General features: G+C 39.7%; 2 protein-coding genes and 1 long non-coding RNA gene across 5 annotated transcripts in view; 2 read left to right on the top strand and 1 right to left on the bottom strand.

Annotated features, from left to right (window-relative positions):
• Positions 1–379: 379 nt before the first annotated feature.
• On the bottom strand, positions 380–2,386 carry ramac (RNA guanine-7 methyltransferase activating subunit). The gene is made up of 3 exons (XM_014981581.2): positions 2,277–2,386; positions 980–1,150; positions 380–887 (listed from the first exon to the last, which is right to left on the bottom strand). The coding sequence occupies exons 2-3, from the start codon at positions 1,147–1,149 to the stop codon at positions 698–700; spliced, it is 360 nt and encodes a 119-aa protein (XP_014837067.2). The 5' UTR covers position 1,150; positions 2,277–2,386; the 3' UTR covers positions 380–697.
• Positions 2,387–2,461: 75 nt separating this feature from the next.
• The window catches only part of homer2 (homer scaffold protein 2), a 33,896-nt gene continuing 20,025 nt past the window's right edge, over positions 2,462–16,332 (top strand). The window contains exons 1-2 of one of the 3 annotated variants that reach the window (XM_014981580.2): positions 2,462–2,552; positions 16,074–16,230. In XM_014981580.2, the coding sequence (XP_014837066.1) occupies positions 2,551–2,552; positions 16,074–16,230 (159 nt within the window). In that variant the 5' untranslated portion in view covers positions 2,462–2,550. Of the gene's footprint in view, positions 2,553–2,672; positions 3,218–16,073; positions 16,231–16,332 lie in introns of those variants that run through there. The other 2 variants (XM_014981577.2, XM_014981578.2) reach the window with 2 other exon arrangements.
• On the top strand, positions 8,136–10,195 carry LOC148160185 (uncharacterized). Its single transcript, XR_015762594.1, has 2 exons — positions 8,136–8,410; positions 10,011–10,195. It is a non-coding gene; the product is annotated as an uncharacterized LOC148160185 (long non-coding RNA).

Raw genomic sequence — 16,332 nt, 5'->3', positions numbered from 1 at the left:
TAGCTGCTGCTTCACAAAATTAACAGGCTAACATTTCTGGCCTTTAACCTCATTGTGTTTCTTTAAGTGAATTACAATTGTAACTCCTCAGCCTGGTTAAAATACTGGTCTCTGAATGCATGACTTAACCCATTGCTTTTGCTTAATTCATTGCCCTTGTGTATCAAAAGCACACAGCAGCTGACACCTAATCATTCGCATGTGGTTCTCTGATCACCTGGTTAAAGATATACACACCTTCCAACTTTTTTCTTAACTCACATTTAAAACTTGAGCATCCCAGGTAGAACACCTGAATAAAAAAAAAAAATCTTTACACCCATTACAGTAAGGTTGGTGTAGGTGACTGGGTTTACGCAATTAAACTTTATACATCTGATTGCACAGTCAGCAGTCATTTTATTAGAAAAAATACATATACTCATAGACACAAAGGTTAATCTGCAAGTTCATACACTGATGGTAAAAGTAAAGCTGTATCATGAATACATTTGTCTTGGAAATTCAGATTTCACATATCACAATCATTGCAAATTTCTGCCTCTGCATGTATTTTTGCTACAAGTAAAAACAAGGAACAGGAGATTTAAAAAGCAGCTCTTACTGCATCACCGATGAAAAGGAGAAACCAGCTGAATCCTACCACAAACAAGTGAAGCTCAAGTCATGAGACCGTAAATAGTAGAAATCTGAGTAATCAGTAGCGATCATAATGTGGACGATTATGGGAGTTGTATCCCTGATTGGAGCCTCTGGACCCAGACTGATATCCACTGCCATGCCCCCAGTTCCTGTCTCTGTCATGCCAGTGCTGTCCACGACGGTCCCCTCGCCACCTCCTGTCTTCTCCCCAACTGCGGTCTCTGTGGCCTCGACGGTCCTGGTACCTGGAAGGCATTTATAAAAAAATAAATAAATACTACAGCATAAAACATTTCCCACAGAGCGGCTGACTGAACACAAACTGGACCAACACTACCTGTTGTCCCTGCCCCTCTGGTTTCCCCCTCCACGCCCCCGCCAGTCGTCAACAATTGGTGGCAGGTCAGCTGGACGTTTCACATATTGCTGGTATTCACTGTCCTCCAGTGAGAATCTGTTTGAGAACAGCTCCTCGTAGCTCTGCGTGTTTTCTGAGGCATCAGACATCCTGTTAGCAAGACGATTAAAAGAAAAGGCTGTTAAACTTTGAAGAAAAATAAAAAGTATGAGAGAAAGCTGCCAAGATGATTGTGTTATGTGTGATTTTGACTTTCAAAAACAAAAAAAAACCCCAACATAACTTTAATACTATGTTTACAAGTTTAAAATACAGAAACTAATTTAAAAAACATTTCAAGGTGCTTGAAAGCAAAGTGAGATATTGTGTTCGAAGCAATTTTTAAACTGAAAGTGGATCAAATTATGGACGAATAAATTACCAGTTTCAAGCCAAAACTTATAAGTGTCTGCCTAAAAGCTGAAGATGAAAACTGATTTAATTTCCCAGTATTATGACAATAACTACTTAACCCAATCAGACATGTGTCTGCACATGTCTGACTTCTGGCCAGAGTTCAGAACTAAATCAGACAGAAAATCTGTGAAAGCTACTGGACAAAAAAAAAAATCTGAAAATCTGATAGATTACTACAAGTTTTACAAGGAAGACTGGACAAATGTTGCCCAATCAAGATGTAGCGCGATGACGGATCAATACTAAAGAGGACTGATTGGGGTGTGTGCGACACTTTTAATATCCGCTGTTTGTGTCTGTAGATTACCAGGAGCTGAAACTGCAGCAAAGCCTTACTGTACCAGAGAAACCGAAAAATTACATTATGTTCGTCAAGGAATGAATACTTGTTTAAGCAGTGAAATTTATAAGAAATGTTCATTTTTAAGATTAAAATATACTAATATCGAGTGAAAGCAACATGCTTCACTGTAGTCCGTTTCGTATTTTCATAATTATTCCGTAAAGATCCTTAATATGTTCAGTTATGCTGAGTATTCCATTTTCCAACAACTAAACACATGGAGTGATCTTTTCTGCCAAATAATATACAGTCTCTAGTTTAGCGATGTGCATTTAAACGCTCATTGGAAACAAACAGTTTAATAGAAACTGCTAAACTGAATTGCTATTGCTAACACGGATTTTAAGATTGTTTTCCCCTATGAAGTTCGCAGCAATGAACTCCAAATTGTACTGGAATTTATCCAGTACAATTAGCATAATTAAAACATAAAAGTTGTCCTTCTAATGCACTTTAGCAGAAAATTTAAGAACGTACCTTTACACGTTAGCTTTAGCGACAACTAGTATCGGAACGTCACTGAAAATATGTTCCCTGAAACACAGAAGCTTGAATAATGGTTCCGGGAGCGCGCGCACCTGCTCCTGATTACAAGCTTTTCAGGTATTAGAAACCTCTATAAAAGCTTCTTAATTAGCATCATCTGTCCGTGTTAAGTCCGGTTATGAAGACGCAATTTAACTTATATGCATATTAGTTGTCCATCTGACTGTATAACGGATCTCAACTCCAGGAATTCAGCATTATAAACATGTAAGTGTTTAAAAAACGAAACAAAACAAAACAAAAACAAGCTGTGGGTTCTGTTTCCTTGGACATTTCGTGATTTCAGACCACAGTTTGGACACAGTTGTCAGCGTGAAACCGCAGCCCAGCACCACAGATACCGCAGGTTTAAAGAGAGTGGGTGGTTTTGCAAAAGGAGGCAGGTGGAGGAAGCCGCTCCGTGTCGCTGCTGCTTGCTGCCTCTGCTGCCCTTCATATGAAACACAATCCCTCTGGGGAGGAAGAAACTCCGCGTTGAGACCAGGCAGACAAACATCAACTTATTTCATTATCGCCCTACTGCAGGAAGCGAGGAGGAAGCCATTCCTTAGTGGGATTTAGCGCCTCACGTTTGATAGGAGCGACAAACCAGGAGAGGATTAAAAAAAAACAAAAAAAAAAAAAAAACTTCCTGAACTGAAGGTGTTTCTGTGGGAGCGAGCTTGACAACCCGGTGAATCGAGTTTACGGAGAAGTGTTCTCGTATTTCACTTGTCTCTCAGCAGCAAGAGGACTTTTTTCCTGCTGCGGACAAAGCGGGGTTTTGACTCCGCTGACCACTAATATTTTGAGGACCTCACTTTTAACATTATTTTTTTTCTATAGCCTCTAAATAAAGAAAAGGAGTTGCGCCTCAAGTCCGCTGCAATGGGGTGAGTGATCCGGAGAGCGCTGTCCTTCAGAGCGCCTTTTTTAACACCTGACTGTTCAATGTGTGTCGGTTCGCTGAAATACCTCTATAGCTGTTCACCTGTTATTCACTTCACCTGAATAGGGGGAACTGTCTCGGCTCGACTGTCCGTGAGGAGGATCCTTGCTTTACAAGATTATATTTACAGACCTCTTTTCTGTGAGATAATGCGACTTCTTATGTAAAAATATTATCTTGCGTATAGTACATAATTTCAAGTGGATCCCTTTGCGTTTTACGTTCTTCATAATCTGTGCAGCTACCGCTTTGCGGCTTATGATATGGAGGTGTCAGAGTCAACACTGCCCACTAACGAGGAGAGATATGGCACTTGTGGGAGTGTGTGTGTTCTCTGGAGAGTGTGTGCTTCCACTGTCGTTTACAAGAAACGGCACATAATTTTGTGTCTATAGTCTGTTGTGTGGAGTGTTGACTCTGGCTCATCTCCACAGTTATGCAATCCGTAGCCCACTTGACATGTACTTGATTGGGATGTCTATGTGAGGTACCTACTGTTCCTCTACATTTTGACACAATTATTTTTTTTAAAAAGTAGATTTTAATATAAATTTTCTCTCAAAGAATATGTAAATGTTAGGGATTCCTCTACATTATATGCAAAACTAATGCTGTGTATTTAAAGGCATTAATGTTCAGTAACTTTCTGAAAACCCGTCATCCACTTCCACATTACTAGTTTCTACCAGATTACACAAGTTTGTCTCTAACTACATAAAATCAAACCAGTTTTACAATCTCGTCATCGTCTTGGAAGTTTTACAGTCACCGAACCGGTTTGGAGAGGTGTTGGTCTTGTTGTGTCATGAAACTGGCCCAGTGGACCAGGAGCCAGGCCAAGACTGGGCAGGTCACACTTACTGGTGGAGACGGCTCTGTGGTTTCATTCTGCCTTATAACATCTGATAGCCGAGAGGATCTTGGAAGGCGGAAGCACCCGTCTCGTTGGGAATCGGGATTCATTTTAATATTACGAGTCAAGTTTGCCATCACTTTTGTTTTAGAAGATGCTTCCTTTTGTAATCAGCTGATGGCTGATTTGTCCAATATTTACATCATCAGAGAATCAAAAGTGACTTTCTAAATGGGCTCAGTTCAAAACTTTAGATTTTTTTTTTTTAAACTCACTTGCAGTTCCCTATTTTTAATCCTTTTTTAAATTAAGAGGCGGGCTCTCCTTCTGAAATCGTTTATCTCTGCAGCACATAATGCTAAGAAATCTGCAGTGTACCTATGGCTGTGATTAAACAAGTTTACACTTGAATCTCAGCAAGAAGGAAGTATAGGAGAAGTGCTCTTGGGTATAGTGATGCATCTTGTTCTCATACTTGTTTTCAATCAAATCCTTTTTCTCTACTGTTGGTGTTTTGTCATTACATGAATACCAGGCTGCTCTTCTGAAAATGTGACAAGTTGGTGTACATGTAGGGTAATGATGTTCAAAGTGGCACATCTAAAGCGGAAGCTCTAGTTGTGACATTATATATTATAGTTATAGCTTTACAGTCTTTGACCAGAGTGTCTGACATTAATATCAAACTGATGGAGAAATGGGGCGTACAGCTGCTACGCCTGCCTGATGGTGGAGACGATGGATTTTAACTTCACCCACACACCAGACAACCATACAACATACAGGCTCCTTCAAACCCAAAATGCATCAAACCGAGTGAAGTGCTGCTCATGCTAATGTCTGTAAGGTGAAGGACACTAGACACAATGAGTTCTCTACTTCCTTTGTGTCTAGCCTCCTTCACCTACTGCTTTGACTATTTGAAACTCTATTTCTAGTTTTACTGTAGGCCATAATTTATGTCCTACGCCGTTCTAGATGTTCCAACTCGAATCAAATCGTATGGATACCCAGAGTTGTTGTTTTTTGTTTTTCGATATGGCTCTCTTCCTAGGGAAGCATTTCTCATGGGGCGACATGAGCACTCGGTTAATGGGTGATTTTTTTTTTTTTTTACTTGTATTTTCAGCCAACATGTAGTCGGCACCCCACGGAAAGTCGCTGGTCTGTTTCACTCAACTTCCTTCGCTAAAAGGAAATCTGGTTTATATTACATTGTCTCTATTCAAAAATATAAAATACATGTTCTGGTGTGACCTGAGCTTGGCGGGTCTACATTTGAGATTCATGAAGCTTTTATTCCATTTGAATACACAAAAAAGAAATATGCTCCATGATTGTTTTGGTATTACAAACACTATATTGTAACCTAAAAATGTGTATCTATAGACCAGGGCTGAAATGATTAATTGATTATCGAAATGATTGTCAACTAATTCAGTAATGGATAAATGATTAACTGGAGCGTAGAGACTCAAAGAAGGGCTTTAGGTTTAAAAAAAAAAAAACGAATGGAGTCGGAGCCGTAATTAACCCAAAACTATACAAAAAATAAATTTTACAATAAAGATAAAACTGTCTTTGCCTGTAATGTTTGAACCAAATTTTAAGTGGTAAAATTTTAGCTTCACCTAGTTCACATTTACTAATAGAATGCTATTGATTTATATTTTAGGCACTACAATTTATTTTTCATTATTAGAAAAGGAATTGACTTATTTTCATTTGTTGTGTTAAATGAAGAATTTGTATAATGTGAATTTTATTATGTCCAATTAATCTATTCTTAAAATAATTGTTGGTTGCGACCTCGGTATAGACTGGCTGTTTGTTTTTATCTGAACGTTTGGTTTGTGGACTGATGGCTGATTCTTGGACATCTTATCATACAAAGTTGATCTCACAGGAAAGTGTAGCAGAAGTTTTACGGAGGCGATCTTACTTGCGCAATGTTTGTCTCTCTGATTACACCCTTGTGATGATGCAACAATGTTGCACCCTGGGGATCAGTCAGAGCTGACGAGGTGTGTCTTACTTTTTGTTTTCACTTCATTGTTGGGAGTTCTTCTGTACGAAACTATTCACTTCTAATTTAAGTTTTAGATTAATCATTTCACAAAAAAAATACTTAGGAGAGGAAACACCCAGGATATTTTTCTTTTGTACCTTAATTACTAGTCTTTAACTGTATGAAGTCACTGGCGTCATTTATTGTTTTGTTTTTTGTCACTATAGTTCCATAGGACTCACTGAGGCCATTGTGAGTTTGTCTCAGTAATAATAATGCAAACATACGCCTTAATCGCATACCTGCAGTTGAACACTGCTGAATTTTGGGAGAAAATTTGTACTGCTGCAGTGTGAAAGAAAGTTGTATTTTAGGAAGAGGTTAGCAGCTAATGCACCGTGTCTCTGGAAGTACTGAAAAATAAAGCTTAGATTGCCTGAAGCCCTGTTGTACAGCATAAGCACACAGGCAGCCAGCAGTATAATCAGCATATTGCTATTTAAAGCAAGCTATGCTGGGAGCAGCCCTAACACAGGGATAGATGATAATCTCCTGGCTGGCCAGAGAATGACATCCAAAGGCTTAACACTCATTGATTAGGCTCTGTGACATGGCAGCAGGTCTCTTGGCCGCCCTGACAGGAGACTGGACTTTAAGCCTAACCAGAGAACCAGAGTGTGTCCTGTCTGCCTCTGGTTTGGAGGCAGCCCTCATCGAGCTCTTGTTTACAAGAACAGAAATGGGTTTTAGAGGTAAAAAGGGTGAAAGAAGAGGGACACGGATGGTGGATTGAACGTTGTCTCAGCAGATGGTTGAAGCCCAGGAGGCCATCTGCTGTCATACTGGGTTTCTGGGGAGATTTCCTCACTCCCTTTTCCTTGGATCTCTCAGATTAAGTTGGGCTCTTCATGTCACCTCAGTGTGGCAGTGGGGGGGCCTGCTGCGTCTGCTGGCGTGAAGCTGGCCTGTCGCCTGCATTACATGAGATGCTGCTGTATGACGCCAATAACTGGCAAGACTTGTGAAGGTCACTGATGACTGCAGCTAAAGCAGGCTGATGGGAATTTAAAAAGGAGAAAATTGATGATTCTGTCAATTCAGTTGTTCAGAATTGGTTGTTAACGCTTCAGTACTATAGCAAATCAGAATGCAAATGTAATGAGAAGTCTGAATGAAATCTGATTTTTATTTCATGAGTGTTTTGACTGCATTGTGACTGATTACAGGCATGTCAGGGGTTGCATCACAATATTCAAACATTTCTTAAGGCAAAACTTGCTGATCTGTGAGCTGGTGTTTTTGTGCATTGTTTTAATATTAACTGAGCAATTCAGCCCCAAGATTGTATTCTAACTTTGGTTGATGTTTGTCTTTTAGGTCCTCATTTTCTTCTATTTTTAATAAGCAGGTTGTGTGTTTTTCTCTTTTTTTGCATCTTGTAAATAAAGCTATAAAAAAATGTCAAATTAAACCAAACAATATCAAATGTATCCCATTAGGCTCAAAATTTAACATTTTGAGCCTATAATGGTCAAAATATCACATTTTGACCATTATAGGGTCAAATTTTAACCTATAATGGTAAAATTTTAGGTTAAGTCACATTAAGGTTACTTAAGTTGAAATCACTTAAGTGACCTTTGGACTGAGAAGTTCAGTGGTGAGGGTTTCATCTTTGCTCGTCCTTCATCCACCAGGTTTAGTAGGTTGACTTGTAAAAGTGCTGCGTCACAATATGAAGGAAACGTAACTTCAATACTATCGGTGAAAATTGGGATGACTCTGTTGATTACTCGCATTTTTCTCACTCTTTTCTTTTAATTTCAGAACATCCCCACCAGTTTCTGAGTTTTATCATCTCGGCCACTAAAAATAATCATCAGGTGTGGGTATTAAGGGCAGTTAATCTGCCCACCTGGGCAAATGCATTATCAATTTGCCCAGGTCTTCTTCTGCCAAAGATTACATCCAGGAAGTCTGTTGTAACTTCAGTATTCCAAGTCATTTTGCGTTGGCAATTTTGTTGTAAATAATTTTGAAAATCTACTTGCAGTTACGTTTTGTGGCTGCAGTTGTTTATATGTAGACAGAACAGGTTTTTCTAACAATCTCAATCTCAGTGTTTTGCCTATCCTTTGATGAAAGGATAGGAAACATGGTTGTTTTGCCTATCCTTTGATAAAAAGATAGGCAAAACATCAACTTGAGGCAAAACTTCATTATTTGTTGTTGATGAAATTAGAAAGAGCTGTTCTGTTTGGGCTTCGACAGTACAGGTGCTGGTCATAAAATTAGAATATTGTGATAAAGTTCATTATTTTCCATAATGTCATGATAAAAATTAAATTGTCATATATTTTAGATTCATTGCACACCAACTGAAATATTTCAGGTCTTTTATTGTTTTAATTTTGATGATTTTGGCAAACAGCTCATGAAAACCCAAAATCCCTGTCTCAAAAAATTAGAATATTATGAAAAGGTTCTCTGAACGAGCAATAAAAATAATCATCTGAATCAACAAAGTAACTCTAAACACCTGAAAAAGATTCCTGAGGCCTTTAAAAACTCCCAGCCTGGTTCATTACTCAAAACCGCAATCATGGGTCAGACTGCTGACCTGACTGCTGTCCAGAAGGCCATCACTGACATCCTCAAGCAAGAGGGTGAGAAACGGAAAGAAATTTCTGAACGAATCGGCTGTTTGCAGAGTGTTATATCAAGGCACCTCAGTGGGAAGTCAGTAGGAAGGAAAAAGTGTGGCAGAAAACGCTACACAACGAGAAGAGGTGACCGGACCCTGAGGAAGATTGTGGAGAAGGGCCGATTCCAGACCAAATTAAATTTTCATCTCCATAAAACTTTTCAGCAGATGGAAGCATGAAGTGCTCCAAAATCTTCTAATAGCTGCTGCATTGATCCTGCCCTTGATAAAACCCAGTGGACCAACACCAGCAGCTGACATGGCACCCAGACCATCACTGACTGTGGGTACTTGACACTGGACTTCTGGCATTTTGGCATTTCCTTCTCCCCAGTCTTCCTCCAGAGTCTGGCACTTTGATTTCCGAATGACATGCAAAGTTTGCTTTCATCCGAAAAAAAGTACTTTGGACCACTGAACAACAGTGGTCCAAAGTGCTGCTTCTCTGTAGCCCAGGTCAGGCGCTTCTGCCGCTGTTTCTGGTTCAAAAGTGGCTTGACCTTTGACCTGGGGAATGCAGCACCTGTAGCCCATTTCCTGCACACGCCTGTGCACAGTGGCTCTGGATGTTTCTACTCCAGACTCAGTCCACTGCTTCCCCCAAGGTCTGGAATCGGCCCTTCTCCACAATCTTCCTCAGGGTCCGGTCACCTCTTCTCGTTGTGCAGCGTTTTCTGCCACACTTTTTCCTTCCTACTGACTTCCCACTGAGGTGCCTTGATATAACACTCTGCAAACAGCCGATTCGTTCAGAAATTTCTTTCTGTTTCTCACCCTCTTGCTTGAGGATGTCAGTGATGGCCTTCTGGACAGCAGTCAGGTCAGCAGTCTGACCCATGATTGCGGTTTTGAGTAATGAACCAGGCTGGGAGTTTTTAAAGGCCTCAGGAATCTTTTTCAGGTGTTTAGAGTTACTTTGTTGATTCAGATGATTATTTTTATTGCTCGTTCAGAGAACCTTTTCATAATATTCTAATTTTTTGAGACAGGGATTTTGGGTTTTCATGAGCTGTTTGCCAAAATCATCAAAATTAAAACAATAAAAGACCTGAAATATTTCAGTTGACGTGCAATGAATCTAAAATATATGACAATTTAATTTTTATCATGACATTATGGAAAATAATGAACTTTATCACAATATTCTAATTTTATGACCAGCACCTGTATAGAGGCTATCCTGCAGAAAGCTACATCTAGGGGTGGTAAAGCTCCATGATATAAGTAAGATATCAAATAATATAAGATGATCTGATATCTCATATTATTTAATATAAAAAAAAAATCTAATTGGCTTCATTCAACCAGTTAAATATTGGCACACAAAACATGGACTCATGACACTAAGACTACAAAAGACGATATACATAAAAGGTTCTTTGCGATACTAATATTGCACAAGTTAACGGTATACTTTCATGCTACACTGCAATCGTGAGACGTCACAATGTTTGTAGTCGGTGGGGAAAAGAAACGGCATAAAAACAATTAAGCGTAAACTTGTCATTATGTTGGAGCTTACTGTTCTCCTTCCATATTAAGATCTGACTACTTTTTCTCCGCCTTCATCACCACTGACACCATTACTGCATCAACAACTGCATCACTTCGGCATTAAATTGAGAACTTCTATCCTCCGTCAAGCAAAATGTAAATTCATGGTCAAACATTTAGTAATGCTAACAAGCCTGTTCGCGAGGCCGTCTATGCTGACATAATAAGGTGCCACCATGAAGATGTAGTGGAGGAAAGGGCATCCTCTGAAATAAAACTAAGTGGGTGTGTCGCAACATCCTCGACAGCACACACAGTCCTCTGCTAGGTCTAGAAATGTGTTGAGCAGAGGGAGGAATACATCGGGCTTCTTTGAAAAGCAGGCAGGGGCAGGCTGATTTCACTTGACGTGTTTTGTGATCAGATGCATCTTGATCTGAGCTCGCTTTTTAAGGGGGGAAAGGAAGCATTACATTTTCTGCATGCTAGCTACTGGGGACTAAAATATGCACCAGCCTTTATCTGTGATGGCATAGGGGGTGCATCGCTGTATATTGAATCAGTAATTGTCCATGTGTGAAGATGCTATTGATATGACATGCCATAATCAGGATTATGTTTTTTCCCCAGATTTCCACCAGCGTAGCTTCAGTTTATGTAACCGGCTGTGTTGTTTGGCATCAAATTTATTTTGCTCCTGTTTTCTAAGCATATTTATGTTGCACCAACAATATTTCATGTTGATATCGTCAATATAAAAACTTATAAAACTTGTTGTGATTGTGGCTGGCAAGCAAAGCATTTGTCCCTCCAAAAAAAACCCTGTAATGTTCCTTATATTAAAATCCACATTTAAACTTTTAGCTGAACATCCTTTAAAATAAAGATGAAGGCATAGGATAAATATTTCATATTCGTAAGTCTCATTAGGTTTCTATGAATCAGAGCAAGCTTGGTGCCTTTGTAAATGTCCCAAAAAGGGGGGGGGGATCATAATGCAGAGTTTTGTTCCAGTAATTTCAGTCACATACAGCAGAAATCCTGCAGCTGAGGTTATTGCATGCAGTATCTGGGGGGGCAAAACTGGGCTTTAACCTCCTGACTTCATTAGAGAAACAGCATCTTTATTGCACTGAAAACCCAGGTGGTTTGCTGTAATGAACAGAGCTCTTCTCTGTTTTGCTCAGTCAAATCTGTGAATTCCTACTGTTCCATAAAACATCTAGTTTATATCCAGCCTTGTATGTTTGAGATATAAAGAGGATTACACACACACAGACGTACTGAGACTTTCATTTATTCTTTTTTTTTGTAGTATAGGCTCAGTGACTGATTCTGTTTTGGTTCTGACTTGAAATTAGAGAAGTGTTTCATTTTAATGGTGTCATATTGTGCAGCTGACCTCCAAATCTTCTGAACTAGAGGAAGTCATTTTCCCTTTTCTCGTTGGAATAGAGAAGATATCCCCCTGTTTTCTTTTCTCATTGAAAATCCAGCTGAGTTCATGTCAGCGCTGGTAGGGGAAGGTGATAAAATATAATTTGTTCAAATTCAGCAGTGAGTAATTTTCCTTCTATTGCTCAAGTTCTTGAAGCGAACAAGAAAACAAACTTATTTTTTAAAGCACGTTGATCGGAGATGGGGGTCAGCATGCTTCCTATTGGATCATTGTTTGGACCATTTGGGCTGCTGGGTGTTCTGGTTTGGCGCATGTCTAATCAAGAATGAAAATGTAAAACAAACAAAAAGTAGATTTGTCTTGAACACCTTTTTGTTTGTTCCTAAATATTCAATCTGCTTGTTGTTGCACTGGTTTCCTGTGGTTTGTTTTGCTTCCTGACAATTTATTAAGAAGAAAACCTATTTCTTGGACAGCTGGCCTTAGACTGACCCAGTGGCAAAGAGACAAATGAGAATATCTTATGTAACAAACTCATTTATGTGATGGAGCCTGTGGTTCTGCTTCCATTAGTACCTGAATGCACAGTTGATGTTTTTTATATACTTACTGCTTTTTCAAAGCACTAAACCTGGTGCTACATGGTGTGCCGATTCCCTCTCTGACCTGCAAACTTCAGACATTTTTAACAGCACTCCTAGGTTCTTTAGTGTGCACCAGTAAAGTATTATCTTTCTATATAGCAAGCAAAGCTGAACTAATAAGAATGCTTCTCTGTATTTCATTTCAATGCGCTAATGTATTTTCAGGTCCATCCTGCCATTTATTGAATGAGGATGAATGACAGCGGTTGCTTTATTTTCTTCCTTACGTAGGCTGTATAACCTGTCAGTCAGATACTGTTCACTTTCTGTCGGAAATGGAAATTTTGCAGCCTCCGTCTCTGAGGCCGCTCGCTGCAGATTTTCTGTCAAACAGGCTGGTTTTCAATTTTGACATTCTGTTTGTTCCCTTTGACCTCACATTACTTCTTGGTCATAAAATTTCCGAATGCGGCTGACGGATGAGCAGCGTCTGTTTGGATTGCTGGCCTGGAGTGGATTCCTAAACTCAGGAATCTTGTTTAAAACCAGTTCTTCTAGTAGCTCTGTCTTCTTCTTTTAGTTTTGTTTTGCTTCTTCTTGTCTTTTTTTAAAACCACGTAGGGGAGAAATGCAATGTGACCGCAACTCGTTGCAATAGAAAGCGCATCTAGAGACTCCAGAGTCAAAAGTGACGGCTGTGTGCTTTTATTCACACTTTCTCTCTGGACATTGTGTCTGCTTTAAAATATCTTCTTTCTTTTTTTTAAACAATCACAGTGCTGGAAAGCCTCACTCCCCCTTTAGACCGTCATGTTTAGGAACATCAAAGGTGGCTTAAAGTAAATCTTTTACAGGACTTCAGTGTTGTCTGCTGTTAATGCAAAGGCTTGTAATCTATTAGCTGGAGGAGCACGTTTGACAAATTTCAGCTGGTTGTCATCGGCACATCTAGATTTGTTTTAACATATTCTTTTTAAGTGCGCAGCTCCATTAATTTCCCATGAGCGATTATTGGTCTAAGATGAGCAAAGAGATGATGCATGTAGAGACGGACAGAGCAAATTAACTCAGACTTGCCTCCCCTCACAGAAACACACACACCTGTAAATTATTCAAAGCACCAGATGGGGACAGAGAGCACTCGACAGTCAGTGGGACCAGAATTTAGTCAAAACATCCCCATCGTTTTTAATTCAGGAAAAATCAATCAACTTAATGCCTTTTTATCCCCAAAAATCAGATCACTGGATTCCACTAACAGTTGTGTAAGTGCAGCCATGTGTTCAGTGTTGGCCTTTCGCTTGTCTTCCCCTGCCAGAGCGAGCTGGCTTCAGACACAGCCGCCCCAGCAAAGGTCAGCCTGTGTGTGTGTGTGTGTGTGTGTGTGTGTGTGGAGCAACAGCAGTGATCTGTATAATGGGTTTTGTTGTTCCCAAAGCAGATGAAGATGGAGATTAGGCTTAAAGGGGACAGCAAATTTATTAGGCTTTAATTTCTCAGCAACCCATAATCCCAATGGAAGGAAAAGCTTTATTAGCTCATGAATATTTGCAGCATGTCAGGCTGGCTCTCTGCTTCACATATTCCTCTTTTTTTTTTAAATGGTGCAGCTTTAACCCTGCATCTCCTGAAATTAGATTGTTTGCAGATGTTTTTGACTTTAAAGGCATCAAAAAAAATGTGGCTTCATTTAAATTTTCTGTACATGTTCATAATAAATGCAGTGCTTTACTGTCTAGATATCAATTCGAGATTTGGGTCATGAACAGTAAGTCGGGTAAAAGTCAAATGCAAAAAGAGAGAAGGCTCGGAAAACACATAAGACGGTATTCAGTGAAGTGAGATGAGAAATCTGTCACTGATCTCGCAGGCTGTATAAAATAAAAAATTATGCTTTTCTTACTTCCAGTGTTTATTACAGCTTTTACAAAGGGTCTCTAAAAATTATAATTGTTTCCTTCTGTGTTCAATACTATAGTGATTCACATAGGCAGCCTTTGGGTGATTTTAATATTTCTGAGGTTGGATCACCTTTGTACTTAAACGAAGATCATTTTTAGATTATCATTTCTAAGTTGATATCTCAAAGGTTCTCAGTGGAGGTGTGTGTGTTTTTTTTTTTTTTTTTTTTTCTTTTTTTTAAAATTAAAATATACACTGCTGGTTCTGAACTATTCTTTCTCTTAAATGCTGAAATCTCTGCTTTGCTGTAAATCCAAATTATTTAAAGTCTAGCCATTACTTTCCCCCGTTCTCTGCTTTTAGTCTCTCTGATCATTTTTGTTTTAGGAGGTTTCGCAGCAGGACGTTTTAAAAGGCTCTTCTGCACTCCTGTGTAGAAGCAACCCTTTATAGTGAATTTGCCTAAAGGTCAGATCCCGTAATGCACTGTATTAATATTAAAGACGACTTTTACTTTGCTCCAGTGGTGAACCTAAGTGTCTGCATGAGATGGAGAATTTTATCTTGCTCTGCTCAAATGTGGCAAGTTGCTTCAGGTTCTAGCTGGAAATGATGAACTGTGAAATCTTGCAGGTCAGTGAACAAAAGCAGCAGATGCATGATGCATTGACCACATTTGTTTCCCAGTTTAAATCTCTGCCAGGGCAACTGATGAAAGTATGACAGAGGGACAACTAGCTTCGGTTGTAGGTGTTTAAAATACTTTGCAACTTTCCGATCATTGTGTCTTAGTTTTTGCTCAGGTGTGTGTGTGTGTGTGTTGGTGCAATTGACCAAAATAGATGATCTGTCTTCAGAATGGGATGTGTAAAGCTGAGGAGCATTTAGCCTGCCTTAAGTCGTGCTGCAGTTCAACTGGCTCTATTCTCACAGGCCATCTCTCCCCTCTTGGTGAGAGATGCAGCAAAATTGCTGAGAGGTAAATCACTTCACTCTCTCAGAAAAATGGTGTGACCTTCAGTGTTCCTCCAACACAGTCACTTCCGAGTTTGGCACCGCTAGCCAGTTTTATAGTTTTTATCTTATGCGTGCTTTACATTTAACTGATGGAAAATTGTTTGGAGGCAGCTAGACTTTGGCTTTGCTCATGTGTGGCGTAGCATGGCACAACCGAAGTCGGCTTGTGAACTCATAAAACACTATCTGGGATTAAATGTAGCGAAGCTCTGTAGCGTTTTACTCGTCAGTCATTCAAGCAATGGCAGAAAACGAGTTCACATTTCTGCAGTAAAATTTGCAGCTTTTTTTTTTTTTATACATCTGGTGTTCACATTGAGGAATATAAATATGCACCGACATACGATTCGTCGAAAACCTGTTGCATCTTGAAGTTTTTCAAGTTCCCGTGGATCTTTTTGTCTGGACATGAACTTTTTTTGTTGTTGTTTTTAAATTGTCTGGAATTTTATTGAAGATTTGTGTCTTTATCAAAGTGAAAATGAAGTTGAGTGCAAACCCACAAGTGCCCGCTTTGTGTTGACATACAAGTAGAAAGGTGTTATTGACACCTTTGAGACGGAGGAGCGTGCTGATGTGCTAATGGCTCCGAGTATCTATAAGGATTTACTGAAGGGTTTGTGTTACATTATCACCTATCCCTCAGAGCCTGGGGACTCTGAAGGGAAGAGATGCTGAGACACAGAGATATTGGGCGACTCTACCTGTGCATGTAGCAAAAAACGGTGCGAGATATGACTCATTTATCAGTGGAGCTTATCTTAACCTGTAGATATTTTGCTCATGTTGTCTCAAGTCCTCTCTAATGTGGTCCTTCCTCTGTGTTTTCAACTCTGCAGGGAGCAGCCGATCTACACCACCAGGGCCCACGTGTTCCAAATCGATCCCAGCACCAAGAAGAACTGGGTTCCTGCCAGCAAGCAGGCCGTCACCGTCTCTTATTTTTACGACAGCACACGCAACAGCTATCGCATTATCAGCGTGGATGGATCCAAGGTGTGTGTGTGTGTGTTTTCTGTCAAAGTGTAACGCGATCGTAATGTGCAAACATTTTAACTGCTTTCTGGAGACAAAGATGAGGTTATGCACCCACAGCTA

The sequence above is a fragment of the Poecilia mexicana genome, unplaced genomic scaffold (genome assembly GCF_051168715.1).
Source record: "Poecilia mexicana isolate PSO_F unplaced genomic scaffold, ASM5116871v1 scaffold_3, whole genome shotgun sequence".
NCBI lineage: Eukaryota > Metazoa > Chordata > Actinopteri > Cyprinodontiformes > Poeciliidae > Poecilia > Poecilia mexicana.
Note: the sequence above shows the minus strand (reverse complement) of the source record. Positions and strands in the feature narration are given on the sequence as shown.

Bases quoted from the DNA above. Each gene is read 5' to 3' on its own strand.
- ramac (XM_014981581.2), bottom strand. From the start codon at position 1,149: ATGTCTGATGCCTCAGAAAACACGCAGAGCTACGAGGAGCTGTTCTCA. The intron at 888-979 runs GTAGTGTTGGTC...AATGCCTTCCAG, and splicing joins CAGAGGGGCAGGGACAACAG to GTACCAGGACCGTCGAGGCC.